At 44.3% G+C, this 20,824-nt stretch overlaps 1 protein-coding gene across 2 annotated transcripts in view; it reads right to left on the bottom strand.

Annotated features, from left to right (window-relative positions):
* LOC126346622 (chitinase-like protein Idgf4) overlaps window positions 1–19,367 on the bottom strand; it is a 47,138-nt gene extending 27,771 nt beyond the window's left edge. The window contains exon 1 of one of the 2 annotated variants that reach the window (XM_050002203.1): window positions 18,929–19,367. In XM_050002203.1, coding sequence (XP_049858160.1) covers window positions 18,929–19,193 — 265 coding nt within the window. In that variant the 5' untranslated portion in view covers window positions 19,194–19,367. The remainder of the gene's footprint in view (window positions 1–18,928) is intronic. The other variant, XM_050002202.1, reaches the window with a different exon arrangement.
* Window positions 19,368–20,824: the final 1,457 nt, after the last annotated feature.

Below are 20,824 nucleotides of genomic sequence, written 5' to 3'. Positions count from 1 at the left end.
AGCTAAGGCTGGAGGTTCTGTGGGTATTCCTACTACCATGACTTGGACCCACTCACTGTCAGTATGTACCAGGACGTTTATTTCAATATTCTTGGTGATCAGTGGTTGTCCTTTTCTCTGCATCTTTAAAATACACTACTATACATTAAAATTGCTACACCACGAAGATGACGCGAAATTTAACCGACGGGAAGAAGATGCTGTGATATGCAAATGATTAGCTTTTCAGAGCATTCACACAAAGTTGGTACGGTGGCGACACCTACAAGGTACTGACATGAGGAAAGTTTCCAACCGATTTCTCATACACAAACAGCCGTTGACCGGCGTTGCCTGGTGAAACGTTGTCGTGATGCCTAGTGTAAGGAGGAGAAATGTGTACCATCACGTTTCCGATAATGGTCGGATTGTAGCCTATCGCGATTGCAGTTTATCGTATCACGACATTGCTGCTCCCGTTGGTCGAGATCCAATGACTGTTAGCAGAATATGGAATCGGTGGTTTCAGGAGGGTAATACGGAACGCCATGCTGGATCCCAACGGCCTCGTATCACTAGCAGTCGAGATGACAAGCATCTTACCCGCATGGCTGTAACGGATCGTGCAGCCACGTATCGATCCCTAAGTCATCAGATGGGGACGTTTGCAAGACAACAACCATCTACACGAACAGTTCGACGACGTTTGCAGCAGCATTGACAATCAGCGCGGAGACCACGGCTGCGGTTACCCTTGACGCTGCATTACAGACAGGAGCGTCTGCGATGGTATACTCAACGACGAACCTGGGTGCACCAATGGCAAAACGTCATTTTTTCGGATGACTCCAGGTTCTGTTTACAGCATCACGGTGGTCGCATCCGCGTTTGGCGTCATCGCGGTGAACGTACATTGGAAGTGTGTATTCGTCATCGCCATACTGGCGTATCACCCGACGTGGTGGTATGGGGTGCCATTGGTTACACGTCCCGGTCACCTCTTGTTCGCATTGACGGCACTTTGAACAGTGGACGTTACATTTAAGATGTGTTATGACCCGTGGTTCTACCCTTCATTCGATCCCTGCGAAACCCTACATTTCAGCAGGATAATGCACGACCGCATGTTGCAGATCGTGTACGGGCCTTTCTGGATACAGAAAATGATCGATTGCTGCCCTGGTCAGCACATTCTCCAGATCTCTCACCAATTGAAAACGTCTGGTCAATGGTGGCCGAGCAACTGGCTCGTCACAATACGCCAGTCACTACTCTTGATGAACTGTGGTTGAAGCTTCATGGGCAGCTGTACCTGTACAAGCAAACCAAGATCTGTTTGACTCAAAGCACCAGGCGTATCGATGCCGTTATTACGGCCTGAGGTGGTTGTTCTGGGTACTGATTTCTCAGGATCTATGCACCCAAATTGCGTGATAATGTAATCATCTGTCAGTTCTAGTATAATATATTTGTCCAATGAATACCCGTTTATCATCTGCATTTCTTCTTGGTGTAGCAATTTTAATGGCCAGTAGTGTAAATATACGCTGGACACTCCCGTCTTCTAAGATGACATCAGCCGGCTTCACATCGATGCACGCATAGTTTCCTGGTTTGACGAATACTAGGGCACCCTATCGCACCTCGATAGACCTGTTAAATTTTCCGATTTGCTCCCACATTTGTAGGCTTAGAAAAAGTTATTGACAACGTAGATTGGACTTCTGAAGGCAGAAGGGAGGGAAAAGCTCCTTACAACATGTACACGTACCAGAAGGCATTTATAGGATTCTAGGGGGATGAAAGACAAGCAGTTGTTGAGAAGGGAGTTATCCAGTCCGTATCTTCAGCAGGCAATAAAGGAAACAAGAAAAACAAAAATTGGCGTACGGACTGAAGACCACAACAACAACAATCCCATTAATGAACCACTTGAGCTGGGTACGACATATCTAAAAGAACTTATGGATTTTTTTTTTCTAGCCACATTGTGGCTGTTATTAAGGCTGCATTCAGAGATAGCATGATGTCTCCTGGGGGTGAGCAGATTTTTGTCGAGCGTACTTAGCTCATACAGTGGTTGCACACCTCCGTAATGATGTACTCGATTTAAAGTGAAATACTCCGTTGACGAAATACTAAAATAGTTACAATAAGTTTATACTCCTGGCGTCGCAGTCGTAGTATGTTGACGAAGGAATACAGTGCAATATTTGCACTAACGTCCACTTTCGAGTCACATTATAGGAATTGTGAGGAGTCTCGACTTGTTGTGTTAATGGAATTGCTTACACTAGATCAGCGGTCCTTTTGTTCATTTTAGTACCAAGTATATAGCAACCCTGTGATAATAGCTACTAGCACAACTGTGCCTTATTGTTATGTGTTGACGCGGACTGGTTAGCAGATGTGCCGATTGCCACTTCACAGCAGGTGAGTCCCCCGTTGGCGTTGGCCACCGCGTTGCGCAACGCCAGCCTGTAGCCAGTGAGCCAACACTGTTCTCCATTCTCACGCAGCCGCTGCTCTGTCAGCCGCTGACTTACAGGAAGGACGCACAGCTGATGTCATCCTGCGCCAGCAGCTTGCAAAGGCGGCGTCACGGAAAGAATGTTCTACGCTCGTCAGCTGTCTGGTAACCACACTAACATTATGAGGTTTCAGGGCACGATTTGCCCATGTCGTTCTTGTAACTGTTGCTGCAACTCCTTAGAACACGAATGCAATAAACTTCTCTGCAGATTTATTACCTCTTTATTTGAAGAGCTCCCCCTCCTTCCCCCCTCCCCCACATACACACACATTCTACAGATATGATCATTAGCTTTGATTTTAATCATGCCTGTTTTATTACTGGGGCGAAAAGCGTATCTTGTGCATCACCATTGTTATGCGAACGATCGGAAACAGATTTCCGCACTTATTTCCAGTTTATATCCGAAGAAAGATTTCTGCAAGCCGAGCGTGGTGGCGTAGCACACTGGACTCACTTTCAGGTGGACGGCACTTCAAAAGGCGCGTCCGGGCATCCTGATTTAGATTTCCCGTGGTTTCCCTAAATCTCTTCCGTCAAATGTCGGGATGGTTCCTTTGAAAGGGTTCAAATGGCTCTAAGCACTCTCGGACTTAACATCTGAGGTCATCAGTCCCCTGGACTTAGAACTACTTAAACATAACTAACCTAAGGACATCACACACATCCATGCCCGAGGCAGGATTTGAACCTGCAACCGTAGCAGCAGCAGCGCGGTTCCGGGCTGAAGCTTTGCAAGGGCACGGCCGACTTCCTTCCTCATCCTTTCGTAATTTGTTGGGACTGATGACCTCGCTGTCTGGTCCCCTCCCCAAATTCAACCAAACAACCTAAGATTTCCGCAAGTAACGAGAGATTGAAAATTCACCAGTTTCCAAAAGAAATCCGTTGGAATTCGATTACTCGATAAATAGCACAATTCTCAAGGCTGTCAATTCAACTAAGTACCTGGGTGTTAAAATTACGAACAACTTCAGTTGGAAGGACCACATAGATAATATTGTCGGGAAGGCGAGACAAAGGTTGCGTTTCATTGGCAGGACACTTAGAAGATGCAACAAGTCCACTAAAGAGACAGCTTACACTACACTTGTTCGTCCTCTGTTAGAATATTGCTGCGCGGTGTGGGATCCTTACCAGGTGGGATTGACGGAGGACATCGAAAGGGTGCAAAAAAGGGCAGCTCGTTTTGTATTATCACGTTATAGGGGAGAGAGTGTGGCAGATATGATACACGAGTTGGGATGGAAGTCATTACAGCATAGACGTTTTTCGTCGCGGCGAGACCTTTTTACGAAATTTCAGTCACCAACTTTCTCTTCCGAATGCGAAAATATTTTGTTGAGCCCAACCTACATAGGTAGGAATGATCATCAAAATAAAATAAGAGATATCAGAGCTCGAACAGAAAGGTTTAGGTGTTCGTTTTTCCCGCTCGCTGTTCGGGAGTGGAATAGTAGAGAGATAGTATGATTGTGGTTCGATGAACCCTCTGCCAAGCACTTAAATGTGAATTGCATAGTACTCATGTAGATGTAGATTATGCAACCAGTCATCTAACAACGCATCTACACCGATTTACGAACTCTGCAGCTCAACTCAACGTAAATAAAGTAAACCGACTGTCGAACTACTACATTGCAACTTTTTCAGACGTATGGGTTCTTGAATATGAAGAATCCTGGACGATATGGCCGGCAGGGATGGCCGAGCGGTTCTAGGCGCTACAATGCGGAACCGCACGACCGCTACGGTCGCAGGTTCGATCCTGCCTCGGGCGTGGATATGTGTGATGTTTAAGTAGTTCTAAGTTCTAGGGGACTGATGACCTCAGAAGTTAAGTCCGACAGTGCTCAGAGCCATTTGAACCATTTGGACGATATGTAAACAGATCAGCAGACAGCGAACATGATCGGAGACAAGCAGAAACAAATGGGCATGCTAGAGAAGGGTTGCGAAGAGCGAAAAACCGCGACTGACATTCTGAAACGTTTGTCGCATCAACACCCTGGAACATGACTGGACATAGAACTGACTCGTACCACCGATGTTATCACATCCGAATTTCTGAGTGATTCTGTGTGACAGTCATGTAACTTTCAATGCAAGTGAGCCTTTCTTTCGCTCCCGTCGTATTGTTTGAATGGGATATCATTGTAAGAAACATTCTTACATTTTCGTCTGTTGAAGCGGATCTAAAAATCTTTCTGTCGAAATTTTCAGGTACTATAATGCAGCATTTTTCTCTCTCTAAACTTTTACAAGTGTCATTATCTGAAAGGTGTTATTCTGAATTTATGTTGAGCTGTCTAAGAAGCAATGACAAAGTAAAGGAAACTGATTACATATACGGGTCCCTGTTTTTTCGCGACAATGTCGCAGCTTGTGAAAATTATGTTACTACCATTGGTTACCTTAATGAGTTTTACTGACAGCAATAGGGAAAAGTCATAGTTTTATTATAGTACTGAATATTAGTTACACTGTTTAAGTAATAATTAGAAATTCTTTATTTGTTATGCACTGGAACGAGCATGTGAATGTCAGAGAACATCGAAGTGTGCATAGTTTTTAAACCGTCTTCCTCCTTGTTCCCGTGAATGGTGATCAGATGAGCATCATCGCAGCAAACTCGTAGTTGATTGTAATGAGTTTCTATCAAGTGGCATTCCGTATTGCTCAAAGTGAGTATAGAATTTGAGGATAACAAGTGTAGAATTCCGATGCCAGCACTGTACGTACAGCCCTCTAACAACACCGCCGTAACTGAGCGACCTCAGAATGGTTCAAATGGCTCTAAGCACTATGGTTCTTAACATCTGAGGTCATCAGTCCCCTAGAACTTAGAACTACGTAAACCTGACTAATCTACGGACATCACACACATCCACGCCCGGGGCAGGATTCGAACCTGCGACCGTAGCTGCCGCGTAGATCCGAACTGAAGTGCCTAGAACCGTTCGGCCAAGCGACTTCAGGTAATGCTGTCGGTCTCTCTCGTTTACCAAGCTGGAATATTTATAATGACGTTGACACTGCTGTGAGCAACTCGAAAATTTACGCCAATGAGCCAAACATTGTGACCACTGCCCAACGCGCTGAGGGCATCTGGCGTGGTACGAGAAGTACACTGCTGGAAATGGAAAAAAGAACACATTGACACAGGTGTGTCAGACCCACCATACTTGCTCCGGACACTGCGAGAGGGCTGTACAAGCAATGATCACACGCACGGCACAGCGGACACACCAGGAACCGCGGTGTTGGCCGTCGAATGGCGCTAGCTGCGCAGCATTTGTGCACCGCCGCCGTCAGTGTCAGCCAGTTTGCCGTGGCATACGGAGCTCCATCGCAGTCTTCAACACTGGTAGCATGCCGCGACAGCGTGGACGTGAACCGTATGTGCAGTTGACGGACTTTGAGCGAGGGCGTATAGTGGGCATGCGGGAGGCCGGGTGGACGTACCGCCGAATTGCTCAACACGTGGGGTGTGAGGTCTCCACAGTACATCGATGTTGTCGCCAGTGGTCGGCGGAAGGTGCACGTGCCCGTCGACCTGGGACCGGACCGCAGCGACGCACGGATGCACGCCAAGGCCGTAGGATCCTACGCAGTGCCGTAGGGGACCGCACCGCCACTTCCCAGCAAATTAAGGACACTGTTGCTCCTGGGGTATCGGCGAGGACCATTCGCAACCGTCTCCATGAAGCTGGGCTACGGTCCCGCACACCGTTAGGCCGTCTTCCGCTCACGCCCCAACATCGTGCAGCCCGCCTCCAGTGGTGTCGCGACAGGTGTGAATGGAGGGACGAATGGAGACGTGTCGTCTTCAGCGATGAGAGTCGCTTCTGCCTTGGTGCCAATGACGGTCGTATGCGTGTTTGGCGCCGTGCAGGTGAGCACCACAATCAGGACTGCATACGACCGAGGCACACAGGGCCAACACCCGGCATCATGGTGTGGGGAGCGATCTCCTACACTGGCTGTACACCTCTGGTGATCGTCGAGGGGACACTGAATAGTGCACGGTACATCCAAACCGTCATCGAACCCATCGTTCTACCATTCCTAGACCGGCAAGGGAACTTGCTGTTCCAACAGTACAATGCACGTCCGCATGTATCCCGTGCCACCCAACGTGCTCTAGAAGGTGTAAGTCAACTACTCTGGCCAGCAAGATCTCCGGATCTGTCCCCCATTGAGCATGTTTGGGACTGGATGAAGCGTCGTCTCACGCGGTCTGCACGTCCAGCACGAACACTGGTCCAACTGAGGCGCCAGGTGGAAATGGCATGGCAAGCCGTTCCACAGGACTACATCCAGCATCTCTACGATCGTCTCCATTACTAGTGCCGACATAGTGCATGCTCTGTTGCCTGTGTCTATGTGCCTGTGGTTTTGTCAGTGTGATCATGTGATGTATCTGACCCCAGGAATGTGTCAATAAAGTTTCCCCTTCCTGGGACAATGAATTCACGGTGTTCTTATTTCAATTTCCAGGAGTGTATATGAGCGGAGCAGAGATCAATGGGGAATCATTCTTGCGACGATAAGCAGCTCAAATAAGGATGTCCGTCGACTTAAGCGACTTTAACAATAGCCAGATTATTGTGGCCCAGTGTCTGGGAGCGAGTATCTCTGAAAGGGCGAGTATCTCTGGAACGGCGAAGCTGGTCGGCTGTTCGTGTGGCACTATCGTGAGCATCTATTGAAAGTGGTTAAAGTAAGCTGAAACCACGAGTATGAGATTAGAAGTTGGGCGTCCATACCTCCTCACAGAACATAGAGATCGGAGGCTTGCCCGCTCTCTAAAGCAGGATAGGCGGCGATCTGTGGGAGATGTGACGACTGAGTGCAGTGTTGGCGCAGGGACAAGCACACCGTTCACTGCACATGATGTTCCGCAGCAGAGGACCTATAAGTGTTCCCACGTTGACCCAATGACGTCGTCAATTATGATTACAGTAGGCACGAGTTCATCGAGATTGGACCGCGGGTCAGCAGAATGGTGTCGCCTGGTCGGATGAATCCCGTTTATTGTTAAAACAGGTCGATGGTCATGTCCAGATACGCATTCGGGGCGTACGACAGCTAGGAAATTACAGCGCGCCATGAACGCAAGCCGGTGGCAGCAGTATAATGTTGTGGGGATATTCACATGGGGTTCGATGCGACTTGCTGAACTAATCGAAGGCAATATGGGACTAAACATCTGAGGTCACCAGTCCCTAGACTTAGAACTACTTATACCTAACCACATCTCTGCCCGAGGCAGGATTCGAAGCAGCAGCACGGTTCCGGACTGAAGCGCCTAGAACCGCTCGGCCACAGCGGCCGGCGAAGGCGTCATGAGAGTTGTGGACTATATGAACATTATTAAAGACCCCTTATGACTGATATCTTCCTCAGCAGCGATGGCATCTTCCAGCAAGGTAACTGTCAGTGTCACAAGGTCAGAATCGTTCTGCAGTGGTTTGAGGCATAATATTGAACTCACATTGATGTCTCGGCCATCAAATTACGATTATCTGAATTCAATGAAACCCAACTGGGACGATATCTGGCGCCAGTTCTGCTCCCACAAATCATTCGTCCGTAAATTACGGTAAGTGTGTGGCCTGGCCGTGGGAAACTGGGGCACAAGCCTCTGCAAACCTGCCAAGTACTTAAAAATCCAGGACACGCAGAATCACTGCAGAACTTCGCTCCAGAAGTGGATAAACACGCTTTTAAGTAGGTGGTCATAATGTTTCGGCTCATCAGTGTATTAACCACTAAAATGGATATAGAAGTCATCTCTAATCTTTACTCTGCACGACAAACAAGAAAGATACACAATGCATAGAAGATATTCCAGGAGGAATAGTCAGGGATACGACAGGAATGATCATTCGAAGCAAACAAGTCTGGTAAACAAGGACTCTAAAATGAATACGTTAATAAATAGGAGTACTTCTTCATCTTCGATACTGTGAAACACATCTATAACTACTGCAAGCTCTCTACTTTGCATTTGTGAGATGACGTCGTATGGCCCACAAAGACGAAAAAATTGTCTACTATACATGGCCTCTAAAATGTGTACCTTAGGAGCTCTGAGCACTTGTTCAGCTTCGGTACTGTGAAACACATCTCTTCTACCGAATACGTCCAATTTCACACATACTTGTGGCAATTTTCATTTACCCACTCTCCACAATTTACTTACCGTTCGAGAGGGTGGAGTGTAAATACCTACATCCAGACTTGGGACTTTCTGGTTTCCTTTAAACGCTTAAGGCAAATAACAGGATGATTCTTTTAAAAAGGGTATGGCCAATTCTTTCTTCCTTGCTTCCTTGCTCTCTTCCTTCCTTTCATGAACAAACTGGTTATGTTCATACATTGCACCAGACATTGATCCGAAATTGGTAATGGACTTCACTGAACTACAGCACCCCTTGTTACATAGACAAATGAGGTACTAATTAAAATGCACTCACATAGCCTTCGTCGACGCTTCAGCAGTAAGATATCGAGATACTCGTATGCAAAAAAGAAAAAAAATAAAGAAAAAATAGGTATCAGAAGTTCATGTGAGTTGTAAGGTGGGTTACTGACATCACATTCGCACCAGGTTTCTCCAAAATTCTGCCCAACGACACAGTGAACATATCGCACCAAGGTGCCAGGCCGTCACATCTCACCGTACCCACATCTCACCCCCTTCCCTTAATGCCTGTGCAACAGAGGTCAGATCCACGACACCCCGGGTTGAGATAACTCGGTTTTGTTATGGGTGACTGAAGAAAACATTTAGAACACACCGCTGCTCAGAATCGTCAGCAAAAGGCCTCAGGAGGTGTCATAAGGGATGTGAATGAAATCAGGTCTTCCCTCGACATGTTAATTTTCACAGATATTGCAGTCGAAAACTACAGGGCATTGTGCAAGAGGTCGATGATCTTGACAACCTTTGACGCTAGTGATATACCCCAGACGATTCGGTCCTTCTCTAAGGAAATGACAGGGGTGGAACTCCATGGAAAATAATCTCACCTCTCAGGACTGTAACGTAACCACAATTTTTGCTCTGGTATAAAGGCTGAAACCACTAGGAACCGTTCAAAACCATTCTGGGAAATCTGAACGTGATCCAGAGCAGAAAAGAGTGTTCATGGATTTTGTCCCTCCTTTTTTGCAACTTCCTATGGCGTGATCCCAGAGGGTTGCTGTATTGAAATGTGCATAATAAAATGGCAAATGATCCCTGAAAGACCGGCAGCCTCCTGTCCCCCAATTCAGCTACATCCTCAGAGCCACCTGCACATCTTTCTTGAGCGCTTTAAAAATGTACCTGTTCAGATAAAACGCTTGACTGGTTACTAGATGTCTGTGGGCAGATAACTCCTTCGACACCCTACACCTCTAGTGCCTGCTTGGGGAGCCATGCGGTATCTGAGAGGTGCCAAGAGGGTTGCCTGCCTGCAGGGGCCTAGGTATCGGTCAAGGGCGTCTCTGTACAGGTACATTTTTAAATTACTCAGTGAAGGTATGCAGGTGGAACTGATGGAGTTGACGAACTGCGGTATTCATTCTCGTTTTATTCGCGCATGTGTCAATGTCGCAGCCCCTCCTCTCCCATGGACACGGCACTGAAGTGCACGAGAAAGAAACGATCACATTCAGATATCGTCTCATTGCAGATTAAAAGGAGTTGGATCACGTTCAGTAAGGTGCAGCCTCGTGATGTTCTTAGAGAAAGGATGAATCGTCCGGGGGATGTTGCCACTGTAAAAAGTTGTCAAGAATGGCGCCCTGTTGGACATTGCACTGCAAACTATCGTTTTCCTCGTGAAACCTGTGAAAATGGACGCTCCAGGGTCTGGGACTACTCCATTCAACTCCAGAAACCTTCACTTGTCCATTGAGAACAGTGAAGCGGAGTGTCCGAAATTTTTTCCTCTTCAACCGGTAAGAAAACCGCGCTATTTCAGCGCTGAACGTCACTGTCCAGACCCCCGTCGCAAAGGGGTCACGAGAAAGGGTGTACTGTGTGTAAGGGGATGTGTTACATCCACGGCGTCGTCTGGCAGACTTGTGGTTAAAATTTGGTATCTATGTGGCATCAAGAACCCACGTTACATCTCACAGGAACTTCTGAGCACCGGCCTTTTTTGCACGTGTCGACACCTTGCAGCAGGAAGAATCGCCGGGACCGAGAGTGACTTCGCAAGAGACCGCGCGTTTGCACTTATTCGTGTCTCGGTAATGGAGATCTGTCTCTGCAAACCACTGAAGTACATGGCTTTGGGTACTTCCCTTTCTGGGTTTCTTCTCATTCCATTCGCGTATGGAGTGAAGAAATACAGACTGCTTTAACATCTCTGAGTGCGCTGTACATAGTCTTGTCTTGTCTTCGCCGTCCCTCTGGAAGTTAAGGGTTGTATCAGTAAATGGCAGTGAAGTTCTTTTAATAAAATAAGTTATCTTTAAAATTTAGTGTCTCCTGTTTCAGATAAAAAAGCAATCTGTCCCTGTAACAGGTAAACGGTACGTTTGTGCATCCTTATAGGAATCCAAGATACAGTGTAGTGGAAAGATAATAACTATGACGTATCTCTGCAAACTGCAAAGGTAAATACCCTCTAGTCTTTGTCGAACGTAATCGAAACCACGAAGTTTCAAACAAATTACCTACATCAGCGAGAATTAGCAAATAATTTGCTATGTGATACATACAGGTACTACCAACGTTATTTATATACTGATCTTCGAGAAACTTGCTTTTGCATCGCTGTTGTGATGCTTTTTGTGCTGTTGCTTTCATTTGTTCGCAGTTCCATGTTTCTTCTCATATCAGCGAACGATTCTGCTTTTGAGTTCTTCAGTCGTCGATTTTTTCACGTTGCCTTTGAACATCGGCGTCAGAGTTCAAGTGTTATCGTGGTTCGCGACCGTAGATAAACGGGCAACCGCTGACACTACATCCAAACAAGCTGGTCGGTCGCTAAGTCACACTAACGAAGAAATGTTCTAGAAACAGGCACATACGTTCATGAAGAGAGTTCACAATGAAGTGGAGGTACTCACAGGTGACGTATGTCTTGTTCCTCTGCCAATTAAGACAGGAAATCAGTCTTCAGGAGCTGTATTTTTTTTTCATTTCAACGATTCTAAAAGGCCTCTCTTTGCAAAACGACCTTTGAGAATCATTGAACTCTTCGGAGTCTCATCTTGGAAACAAAATACCATCACAAAGCCGATTTCAGTGGCTAATGGAATATTGCATATTAGTTCTAATTTTCTTTTGATTCCATTTTCGTGACAAAATAGAGGAAGTAGACCACTTTCATAAATGGTTATCACTGCAAGTGCGGCGAAACAAGAAGTGATCTGTGTATCGGAAGTTCCATTTCAGATACATCATGCACGTTTTAAGCCTTATTATATTTACCGCGTAATTAAAAACTAAAGAACCTGAATAACAGATTGTTTCGAAACGGGAAGCATTGAAATCAAAGCAGTACGATTTGTACTCGTCAGCAATCGATTCCGAGTTCGGAAAACGTAATTGTCCCTTAACGAATGTGGGGAATATTGTCTGTAAAGTACAGCATCGTTTCTTTCGCAATGACGCCAGATATGTCCGAGTGGTAGTAAATTGGAAATGAAATGTGAAGTAATGACTCTTGAGGCAGTCATGTCATTTGCTTTCACGGATCCGGAAAACTCCAGTAGCGGTACAATGCAGTTTGGTTGACAGAACTGTGGCTGCACCTGTCTTTACAAAGTAGGATCGACATCTGGTTACGGGTGACGTATGTTGCTGAGATCGTATTTGCGGCACATAGTCGTCAGATCTTACAGAAATACCTCTGCAATTATGCGTATGTGAGAGTTCTGTGCCAGCAGCGAAGAGCGAGCGTCATCATACTGCGCTTTCTAACGCAACCGGTTTGAGAAGGCAACGAACTCGATACTCTCGCAACTGGTAGGACAAGGGAGCCTAGCGTGTTACTTGCGATAAAGTTTCTTATCTTAAGATCAGCACTTAAGCTAATTGTGGTCACAGACCTAACGCCCAAGTGCTGGGAATAAACTGAGGAATAGCACAAAACAGGAAACAGTGTGTATAATAGCTGCTGACGCAGTGCACGATATTTAGTCTTAGTTCCTCCAGTGCTAGAGACTATACAGGGCAACAAGGTTGCTCCAGCGAACTCTGTCAGCTGCCAGGTTTCCAGCTTCCTCCAAGTTCATATCCATGCGGTTAAGACCCTTTGCAAAAGATCGTTCTCGGGTGTTGGGAGCTCATGTTGCAGTTCTGCGTCCACCCCTGTTTTGCACAGCACTGCTGATTTGGAGATTCTTCCGTGCGTACATGTCTTCCAAGCTTCAGACTCCTTTCAGCAACTATTTTTTGCATGCTGCATAGACCATTTCCTCTCATCACTTCGTCATTTGAAATACGCTCGCATTAACTAATTTTACTATTCTTACAACTTGTAATTTATCATTTTTATTCGGTACGCTTTTTTGTTGAAGGTCTGAAGAAATGTCTTCCATTGTACATGCATAAATTTGTCTAAACAACACTTCTATCACAATTGACCTACAACTACGCATAGACGAAACCTCAAATATATCTAACCAATTTTAATTAGTTTTCTTGAACATTGCTGGGTAGATATCAGGAGATGTGGAAGTCTGAGGGTGTATTATCGGAAAAAGAGGTGAAGTTGGAATTATACCCCAGTGAAGATTTATCATGAGCTATTTTATCGCGTTGCACTTGAGCTGTTCGCAATGAATGCCAGAATTTATATTTGTATTTTTCTAAATCAGTAGTACTCGGTGCTTTCTTTGTCCCACTTGCACATAACGTTACTCCTTATCGATAGTTAGCAAACTATCGTGCAGATTTAGAGTTCGAATAGATCTCGTAGTTACTTGCTTTTTCTTTCATCTTTGCATAAAGGCACAGACAAGTATCTTGTGTACGAACGTTCATTATCGTTAACGAGATAACTAATGACAACCATACTTTCACTTTTTCATTTTTTTAGTTTTCACGTAAGATCCATTGAGCGTAAATGTTACAGGGTTATCGTCTGGGCACAGTTATCCACATGTACCAACATTGATGCTGACTGGAATGGTTCATTTAGCTTTGAAACGTTGAGAAACTGATGGTCCTCCTGGATGTTTGGAATTTTTCATGTCCGTACTGCTATGTTCGAAATAGTACAACCATTGTCTTTCTGCAATATTTTTCTCCCTGAGACACGTCTCTTCACTTGGATACTCCCGTCAAGTACAAAAGAAGATGAATTTTTCCTGAGCAAGGGTCCGCAGTTGCTATGAAACATGAAGTGTTAATTTTTGTGTTGTTTTCGCACTGTTATATTATTTCAGACTTAGCCCACTCTCGAGTACCTAAATGTATTTGTTACTCTCTGATCATAACAATATCTGTGGTATTGGCTACGTTCCCCATCGTAAATATTTTTGTGATCACATAACTAAAAACAAATGGTGTAAGCTGAAACTGTGCAACTACACGTAGCACGAAAATTTAAAAAAAAATAAATCAGTAGTTGCAGGCATCATAGAATAATTAGAAAAGAACACAAATCACTTTTCTCCCAGTATATACTCTACTTTAGTTAGTTAGCCTCTTCTGATAAGGCGAGTTCAAGGCATCTTTACAAACACAACACACCACATAACGAATGACAACGATGAACTATGCTATAGCATATAATTATTGTAGTAAAGAACAAAAACACTTAGAAATTACAGTATATATCAACCTTATATTAGTGAAGTATCAACATGTGGTATTAAACATTTGACGAAAGCTGAAGTAAGTTACCAACGATTTATATGAAAACCGGCACAGTTTTTTGCAATCATAACAAAAAACAAAATCGGAAGGGTAAAGAAAAATTGTAAAAGAAATCTTACTATTTTTAGGTTGCCACTCTAGTTAGTCACGTTGTTTTACTGTACGGTAAATGACGTATAGTTCTCAACAACTCCGTCTGATTCGACTTAAGTCTTTACCAGCCCACTTCCCCAGAACGAGAGACAGGAGGAAAGAAGTATTTGTCCAGAATTAGAGTTCTGTACGAGGCCCATACGGCCAGGGCTCCACTTCGGCAGTAACTGACAGATTCCTGCAGTCGTCAACGAACTGCAGGTACCGGTACATAAACACAGACACATTTTACCATTTTTCCATATACGAATGGAATACGATAGGGAATGATTTATATCGTTACAAAGTATTTTGCGCCAGGCACTCTGAAGCGCCTTAAGAGGCATATGCGTAGACGGAAAGGCACGCGTTACCAGCGAATTTAGCACGTCTGTGTTAGGTCAACGGACTCGCACAAGGAGAAGCTCTTTCTCAATAAGAGGGGAGGGCGAGAAGCCATTGTCTCAGCAGCGCTACAGACCAGCGTTCATCAATTTTTCTTGCAATATCTGATTCAGAAATTCCTCTCACTTCAAAATGAGAATAAGCATGTGCGACACATTGCATGAACAAACTATAGAATTCTTTATTTTTTATTTCAAGAAATTTATTATAATTTTGGCTTAACAATACCATCTGAACTATAGTACTACAGATCTTTAAATAACTCACACACAATTGTCCCTAGAAAGTATCCGTCTAGTGCGAGTTCACTGTCAAATATATTCATTTATAGCCATTATTATGAGATACTCATACATATTTAGCGTAAGCTTAAATTCATCATGTTGTATCGAATACAGTCTCATGACGTTTTACGTTCATGCACATGTAACTGTAAACCATATGACATGGCAGCACGCTGCTGAAACTTGTCCTACTAATAAGTATTAGTAAAAAGAGATCGAAGCAGTAAAAAACATTTCATAAATATGATTAATTTGGTTTCATGATCTTGTACTGACTTCGATCGAAAGTAATTCGACTGTGAGAAAATATGAATAAAATTTGTTGTTTACTTTCACGATTTTGGCGTAAAGCACGCACTAGTAAATGGGCACGTGGTAGAACGCTTAACTGTCTGCACATTAACATCCTGGTAAAGGCTCATATTGTGTTGTTTCCGGTACTTCAAGCACAAGCAGAGATCGTAAAATGAGAATGCTGAGGATGGTAATTCGTACAGTAAAAACAACGTTATGGACAAACCTACTAAAGAAGCTTTCTACTGAATTTTGTAACATGTTACATGCTAGCTTTCCTCAATGGTAGCGAATAAAGGTAGGAGCGGGCTTACGTTTCGTCGAATGGGAGGCCATTAAACGCAGAGTACAAGTTCTGAATGGGCAGTGATTTCGTGCAAATAATCCGGTCCTGTTGAACGGAACAGTCCTGGATTCGCATAAAAATGATGTAGCGAAATTAAAAAGAAAACCCTAAACTAGGATGTCCAGGAAGGGAACTGAACCCCTTTCAGTTCGATTTTGAATTTAAGTGTGTGCAGTAGTGAGTCTCAAGTAATGAGAAAGAATTACAAAAAAAAAAATTGAAAAGTAGCCGAAGCTTGTGAGGACCACAGAAAATCAATACCCTCGCTCACAGTGTGAATCAATGTGCGCTACTGCGTTGTTGTGGTCTTCAGTCCAAAGACTGGTTTGAAGCAGTTACCCAAGTTAGCCTATCTTATGCAAACCTCTTCATTTCCGAATGACAATTGTAACCCATATCCATTTGAACTTACTGCATCAATCCATGGTCTCTCTTCTCTACAGTTTTTACCTACCCCCCCCCCCCCCAAAGACATACACTTCTTTCCTTAACAAACTGACGAATCTTTGATGCCTCAGGGTGGTCACTTTTTAATAGGTCCCTTCTTTTAATTAAGTTATGGCATAAATTTCTTTTCTCCCCAATTCGATTCATTATCTAGACGTTAATTATTGTCCTATTCATCTAATTTTCAACGTCGTCTGTAGTCCCACATTTCAAACGCTTTTATTCTCTTCTTATTTGAACTGTTTACTTTCCACGTTTCTCTTCCGTATTACATACAAATACCTTCAGATGAACGCTTGACAGTAACATAAGTTATTTCCCTGTATTTATTTTGTGGGCCACAGCACAGCAGTGTGGGGGCAGATCCAATAATATTCGGAGACTATGGCGCACATCGAGACCTCACCTCTAATGCCCCTAAGCGCTAAACTCGTAAATGTTGTAGTTATTTATCGATTACACTTTGCTCGACATGCAACACGTCGCTCTCGGCTATGAAACAAAAGTAGTGCAGAAAACACTAATAAGTTAGTAGCTACTAAAAAAAGATACTGTAATGCATAGCGGCAAAGTTGTTGAACCATGACGGTTGTCATTATAATAACAAGAATTTCATTAACGAGATTCTAAAAATTTATGGACATCCACAACAAGCTGCAATAATTTGACAAACTCAGTAACAAAGTGTATGAAATGTTTCAAGAACAACTCCAGAGACCGAAAGTGTTTACAAGATATTTGTGAGAAATGTCCACCAATGAAAAGTAAAACTACATTTTAATTGTAGCAACATACGACACAAGAATTGGTTTATGCATCGTGATGTAGGAAGCATTATCGACAGTCAGCCAACGAAAATATCCACCCGCTGAGGGATAGTTTATTTTGAAGAGACAGTATATGTATGTAAGAGAGGAAACGACGCATTTTCTTGTGCCTATGCAAGATCCGTAACATCAACCGTGAAATTACAGCAATTGCGCGTAATGCTTTTCCCAGACGTCCATCCTTGGCCGGATGGAATAATGGAAGAGAACCTGACAGTGTTCGCGGTGTGGCTCCTACCTTCTTTCTGGCGTGGTTGTGAAAAGCAATGAGATCTATTTTCAACATTCTTAATTTACCCTTACTTAAGATTTTCCCCCGCAGTTACATTTACGGGGACAGCATTCCAGGGCTCGAGAACTTGGTCGTCGAAAAAATCTGTTACACACCGCTCGGTTTAATGCGTTTGTGTCTTCCGACAGACTACTTCAGGGGAAAAACTGCAAAGGTAGACAACGATTCCACTACATTATTGGGGGAGGTATGAAAGTTTTTCTACGATGAAGAGCCGATCATAAGGCAGAAGAAACTGTGCACCATGTTCTCTTCTGGATGTCTGAACTTAGCATTGACATTCGAGTAAGGGCGACTCGCGCAGTCTAATTAATACAAGCAAAAGTACCATTAATATGTATTTTAGCACTACCGATGAAACTAATATTAATAACTGTATATTATTAATATCTGTAAAAATACATAAGTAATTTGCAAATAGAAATGACCTGTGCAAATAACAGTCTTAACTACTGCTTCATTGTCTGTTGGAGGTACTGGAGTAAGTAAGTCGCTCTATATTCTTTGACATAGCTTCCTTTGAAATAATTTGTTTCAGTCTGTCAATGGCCGAAAGTGGTCTTTAAACTTATTTTATACCCATCACTAGCGACAAATTGCATGTCCGACTGTTCTCTTGACAATACCTCTCTTACAGTTTCTCGGGGTGCCACACAGGGTTTCCCAATTGGGGATATTTGTGAGGAGACTTTCAGTTCTGGTATTCACATGATAATGCATAGGGAACCTCTCAAAAACCTTGCTTGCAACCAGCAAGACGGAACTGCTTTCTTTCAGGAACGACGTTTTCCATACTACCAGACAAAAGGGAAAAATTTCCGCTGCCTTGGGGTATCAATTACTGTGTAGCTGATCCCGGGGGAGGTTCGAGTCCTCCCTCGGGCTTGGGTGTGTGTGTGTGTTGTTCTTAGGATAATTTAGGTTAAGTCGTATGTAAGCTTAGGGACTGATGACCTTAGCCGTCATGTCCCATAAGATTTCACATACATTTGACATTTTTTGGATGTCAGTTGCGTCATCACACGCTGGTCTAGACGTAGTTACCTGATCGTTTTATTCCACTGGTGTTGTTGTAACAATAGACTGGAAGTGCCACAGAGGGCTCCCCAATTGGGAATATTTGGGAAGAGAGTTTCAATACTGATAACACAAGTAAACCTCCGGAAAACATTGACTGGAACCTGGAAGCTGGAACTGCACTATTTCTGGGGCGACGTTGTCCATTGAGCCAGACAACAGTTACAAAATAACGCTGCACTGGGGTACAAGTTCCACGTTCACGCACGACTGTACTCGTCGTTACCAGGCCTCTTGACGGCACTGGAATTGTAGTAACAGTGGACTGGGAAGTGCTACAGAGGGGTCCCCAGTTGGGGATATTGTGGAGGGGAGATTCAGTCCTGCTATTCATATGATAACAAAAGGTTGGAACCCATGGATTCGTACTAATCTAATTTATTTCTGAGTCAGCGTTGTCCATTGTCTCAGACAACAGTTAAAAATATGTGCTACATTGAGGTTCAAATTCCTCTACCACACGCGAGAGTATTCGTCGTTACCTGGTCGTTTGAGCGCGCTGGTGTTGAAGTAGCAGACGACCTTGGTGGTCGCGGCCAGCGCCGCTGACCAGCAGCAGGCCGACAATAGCAGGAACCTGGCGAAGCTCTGCATCGCGAGGAACAGACACACTGGACGAGAGCAGCCCGGCCCGCAGACTTTTACGCGGAGGAACGGCCGTGGGCTGGTCGCGGGCGGAGGGGAGAGCACAGTGGCCGCGAGGAGGTGAGGGGGGGGGGGGGGGGGGGGCAGGGAGCATGACATCATCCGCAGCAGTGGCTCAGCGCGACCAAGGACTCCCGTGGGGAGTCAACCGCCAGCAGGTGGGCTGCGATTCCGCGAAGCGCTCTTTGGCAGCTCTCCGCTTACAGCCTGTCGCTTCTCCGAATCGAAATATGAACTCCTGTTTGTGGACTGGCCATTCCTGTAGTCAACAGCCGTCTAAAGACACCAGGGTCCGAAGAAAATGGACTGCTTCTTCTGAGGTTTTAGATTAGGCATCCAACCATTATGTGTAATGTCTTCGTTTAAACTGCGTAATTATGTCAAGCAACTTAACGAGATGCCCCAGGCAAGTGAGTTCATATTGTATGTTAATGGCTTGCAGACTTTCTGCAAATGGTTCAGTTATTTGTAACGAAGAAACATCTGAACGTAGCTGCAGAAATATCCAGCCATATCTTGATAAGATCTTACTTTGGTAAAAAGATCGACAACTTGTTTTCAATCATTACAAATGTAGAATTGTGCTCTTCACGAAACGTAGAAAAGTCAACGGCGCACAAATAGAATTAGTGTACCCATACCGTAAATATTGAACATCAGTACTGATAGCTCTCGAGATACTATCAGTACTGTCAATGTGCACGAAGCCTGTGAAGTATAGAATTGACGTTTTGACAGGATGCTCTACTCAAATGGTGTCAGAACTTCATGAACCGGCCACACGGAGTTAGTGTCCACCGTTTGTCTTTGTAGGTCATCTTTGTTCCTGTCGATAGATATCCACAGTTCCCTGCTCTGCTTTCTAAAATGTACAAAGAAATAAAAGAAAAAAAATGACCTGGAGACGACGCTACAGCCCAGCGACCGCCGTATCATTCTCTGCCATTCACCGTCAGATGCGGTACGGAGGGGCATCGAGTCAGCACATCGCACTCTAGGCCATTGTCGACGTCCCGACCTTGGAACTGCTACTTCTCACTCAGGTAGTTCCTCAACTGGCATCACGAGGCTGAGTGCGCCGCGGTTCAGTTCTTCCACCAAGGAAAAATCGCTGCAGTACGGGGACTCGAACCCGGGTCTCATGCATCAAGGTCTGTCACGTTGACCACTCGGTTATGGAGGCGGGCGAACAAAGAAATAATGTTTGAATTTAACGACTGCAACAGGAAAACAATCCCTGCACAACCAGTCTTCAAAAGAATATGTAGACGTTTTAATAAAAATTGCCCATCAAGAATTATTAAACACACGTAGAAAACAGTTTTATATACCAACGTATTTACAACTTTAGGATGGTCACTATGTCACTGCTTTTTTCATTAACATCGCTGCAGTACGGGGACTCGAACCCGGGTCTCATGCATCAAGGTCTGTCACGTTGACCACTCGGTTATGGAGGCGGGCGAACAAAGAAATAATGATTGAATTTAACGACTGCAACAGGAAAACAATCCCTGCACAGCCAGTCTTCAAAAGAATATGTAGACGTTTTAATAAAAATTGTCCACCAAGAATTATTAAACACACATAGAAAACAGTTTTATAGACCAACGTATTTACAACTTTAGGATGGTCACTATGTCACTGCTTTTTTCATTAATTTGAAAACATAGTATTCGTTTTTTCAATTACACATCAGTGTGGGAAAACGATTCTACTTCGAAAAATTCATA

This window comes from Schistocerca gregaria, chromosome 1, assembly GCF_023897955.1.
Source record: "Schistocerca gregaria isolate iqSchGreg1 chromosome 1, iqSchGreg1.2, whole genome shotgun sequence".
NCBI lineage: Eukaryota > Metazoa > Arthropoda > Insecta > Orthoptera > Acrididae > Schistocerca > Schistocerca gregaria.
The sequence above is the reverse complement of the archived record's forward strand: the minus strand, read 5'-3'. Positions and strand labels throughout refer to the sequence as shown.